The 3604-nt window shown below is 37.0% G+C and overlaps 1 protein-coding gene across 2 annotated transcripts in view; it reads right to left on the bottom strand.

Annotated features, from left to right (window-relative positions):
• LOC113227947 (dual specificity protein phosphatase 22-A-like) overlaps positions 1 to 3304 on the bottom strand; it is a 64261-nt gene extending 60957 nt beyond the window's left edge. For both annotated transcript variants that reach the window (XM_026461059.1, XM_026461060.1), the window contains exon 1: positions 2891 to 3304. In XM_026461059.1, the coding sequence (XP_026316844.1) occupies positions 2891 to 2911 (21 nt within the window). In that variant the 5' untranslated portion in view covers positions 2912 to 3304. The remainder of the gene's footprint in view (positions 1 to 2890) is intronic.
• Between the last annotated feature and the right edge of the window lie 300 nt (positions 3305 to 3604).

Below are 3604 nucleotides of genomic sequence, written 5' to 3'. Positions count from 1 at the left end.
AAAGAAAGGATTCAAGGGTTCCCTATGTACACATTGATTTCGGTTAGGAGAATAAAGTACTCAACTATATTTTTATTTAATACTACCTGTACATATATGCGATGGAATGCCACAAAGAAAAAAACAAGTTGTCTTTTACTCGCCTTTTCGGTTGTAAACAACTTTGTTGAAACAAATGACAGCCACATAGTGGAGAAGTTCATCTGCAAAAGAATCGCCTTTTTGATTGTAGACAGATTTGTTAAAACAAATGAAAGCCACCTAGTGGAGAATAGCATCAGCAATAAACCGCTTTTTCGGTTGTGGTCAGATATTTTTAAAATAAAAAAGTGACGTAGTGGAGAAATACATCTGCACTTGAACAGCCCTTTCGGTTGTAGACAGATTTGTTGAAAGTTTGAAACAAATGAAAGCCACATAGTGGAGAAGTGCATCTGCAAAAGAATCGCCTTTATGGATTTAGTGGCGAAGCTGCAGAGCGTTCAACGCCGCCGTAAAGCTGCCCGTTTATCGGTATTCTACAAGATATATCATGTGGAGTGTGCGATGGAATTGCACGATTTAATTCCGCCTTCTTCTTTCCATCACCGGGGGGGCTGAACGTAGGCTTGGGTTCCACCCCTATGTGGTGGATATTCGAAGGATTCGCACGAAGCGTTATATTTCTACATTTAAACTGCAAACGCAATGGAGTGGAATTCCCTGCCTGCAGGCTTATTCCTTGTACGCTATAACTTGGGCCTTTTCAAGGCGAAAGTGAATAACCATTATTTAGGTATGCATGGTCCACAGTCGTCCTCATCGTCACTTTCCATCAGAAGAAATGGAGATCATATTACGCACATACATTTTATAAAAAGACACTTTTTTTAAAACAACTGGCCCACCTGATACGTTAAAATGTTTTTAATTGTTTTGCACGCCCACACCCGCACAACACACGAAAGGTCTATCGCAATTGGATTACAATAATGGAACGCATACGGGACAAACATACAAACGTTCATTTTCAATTTAAGTAGGTGTGTAGTAATTTGTCTGGCGGTGAGCAACACGCCTGCCTTTTCGTCCCGGTACTTGGTATCATAAAAAACCTGCATTAGTTTCATCTTTGATCTGCGAAAGTACGGCCGCATCTTTGCTTTTCATCTCGTTAGAATTTTGACCATTTTCTTCATTTTATTCGACCCGACTGCATCTGATTAACTTATTGTACATTTCAATTTCAAACCGCTCGTCCAGGATGCGACCTTCGCTCTTCCCGTAGCCCTAAACTTTCTATTCCTTCTCACAGTACTGGTTTTTTGGCTAATTTTCTTATAGAGATTTTTTTCGTATCGCACACACTCAAAATAGACCCGCACTAGGGAAACCCTATGTCGCGGGTGCCATGGACACACACCTAAACAACCACAAATTATACCCAAACTCACGAGAGAAATAAATGTCGACCATACATATATTTCTCTCGGCCCGGGAATCGAACCTGGGACCTCTGCGTGGCAGTTCGGCATGGTAACCGTTCGGCCACAGTGGCAATTTGGCACGGAGGCAGAATGCCTAAGTCCGCCATTTCATATTTATTGTATTGTGCAAAAAATGGAAATAAAAAAATAAAACTATGATCATTATAAGTGTGCATTCTCTATTGTCCACTAGGTACACCAATTTTCTAACCAATATCTACGCAACAAATTGCTTTCGATAGATCTACCTAGATATCGCTTGCCCAAATAAAGGTTAGATAAAGCAGGTATAATTGTATTTACTACGTCACAATTTTGTTTTATAACTTTGCCTGGTGGTATAAAACATTTTTGCTTGCTCTAGTTTTGTAGATTTATATCAGTCGATGTAATAAATTATTTAACAAAATAATTCTTCTTTTTCTTTATAAGGCTGCACAAGGGCTAAGTAAGGCCCTTTTTAGGACCATTTATTTCGACTCTACTTGATAAATGTGATGAATTTACGCTCGCGAGCGTAAATAACTCAACGCGCATTTTAATGAGAAAATGGTTCTCGCATTATACGCAAGATACTTTATCCTTTATAAATAATAAGGGAAAATAATCTTTCCGAGTTAAGAGTTTAAGACAAAATTCATTTGAAGTAAATTATAAAACAATATTTTTTTATTGTAAAATTAAATTATTTTTATTATTCAATTGTCAAACTTGTTATAGAGCTATATTTAGTTATTGAGATAATATTTCGATACATACAATAAATAAATACAAATGTTAATACCATATAATACCGTGCCTTACTACTGAAATCCGCCTAAACGAACAGTGCACATGTGTACTCGATTAAACCTTTAAGATGTTTAGTATATTCCTAATTTAGTCTTGTCTAACCTAGTGTAAGCTAAATATTGGAGATACAAATTTATAATATCACAGTACTTTATTTGTTATTTTAATACGTAAGTATGATCAGTCAGGGTGTTTTAAGAAATTGGCGCCAAAAAGGGACTTATTCTGCATATCAAAAGCAGCAACTTTTGCAAATACGCCTTCAATATTATATCCATAAGTAATAAGAATTCAGAAACTAATTACAGAACTCGGAGGAATGTTGACTTAAGTGTTCATATAGGTAACTTTTTTTTCAAGAATTTGCTGAAATCTTAGAAGAAATGTACACAATAAGGTTGAACGTCATAAAAGTCTGTCAAATAAAGATAACCCCTTTCCTAAAATAAACGGAATGACAAAAATTCCATGACTGCACTGCTGAGGAACGCAGCTACGAACGGACGCTACGGCGTGATACGGCTACAAACCTCTGTGGTTACGTAACTAAAACATTTCGCCGTCGCTACAGACCAATCCCAAAATTCTGCAGTATGTCATTATATTGTAAGTTTAAAGTTAATAAAACTTACCTTGTTCATACCATTCCCCATCTTTGCGTTTATCAAATTATTAATTACCCACCAAAATTATTGTCGTCACAAATAACATTACAACAAGACAACACTCAACGTTTAATAAACTTGTTTATTAAAATAAAAGGCATTGTAAAACTGTCAAACTGTCAACAGGGTCGCGTCACTATGGCTACATTGTTGACGCCGGTGTGCGGTAGAACCACGCGATTCCATCAATATGAAATCGGTTACATAAAAATATTCGATATCTATGTTACAAGCACGTGGTTGGTATTTTTACGCGGTGTGCTCAGAAAGGTTTGATTATCTGAGTAGTTTTATGTTATCGATCGTTTTTTGCGAGTGGTTTCGTGCGGTTGTATGTTGTGAATACGAATGAGGAGAAGTCGTGCGGCATCCTCAAGCCGCGGCGCGCCACTGGCGACGACGCGACGTCACTGCGTCTATAAAACACTGTAGTGATGCCCACTGCTCGATACGACACGGTTTGAATATCGATAAAGTGACATTGACTTTTTGCAATAACCGCATTGATATGTATTATTCATCTTATCATTAAAAACGTTGCTGTATGCAACGTTGATGTATGTTGCAAAAGCAATGAAGATTTTAATGTTATTTCATATAAATCACTCCAACGAGATAATTTTAAATATGTAACACTGACACAAAGACTTAGATGCAAATAAATTGATTTGTGACACTGAC

Source organism: Hyposmocoma kahamanoa, unplaced genomic scaffold (assembly GCF_003589595.1).
Source record: "Hyposmocoma kahamanoa isolate Upper Pololo Valley unplaced genomic scaffold, ASM358959v1 220, whole genome shotgun sequence".
Classification (NCBI taxonomy): Eukaryota; Metazoa; Arthropoda; class Insecta; order Lepidoptera; family Cosmopterigidae; genus Hyposmocoma; species Hyposmocoma kahamanoa.
Note: the sequence above shows the minus strand (reverse complement) of the source record. Positions and strands in the feature narration are given on the sequence as shown.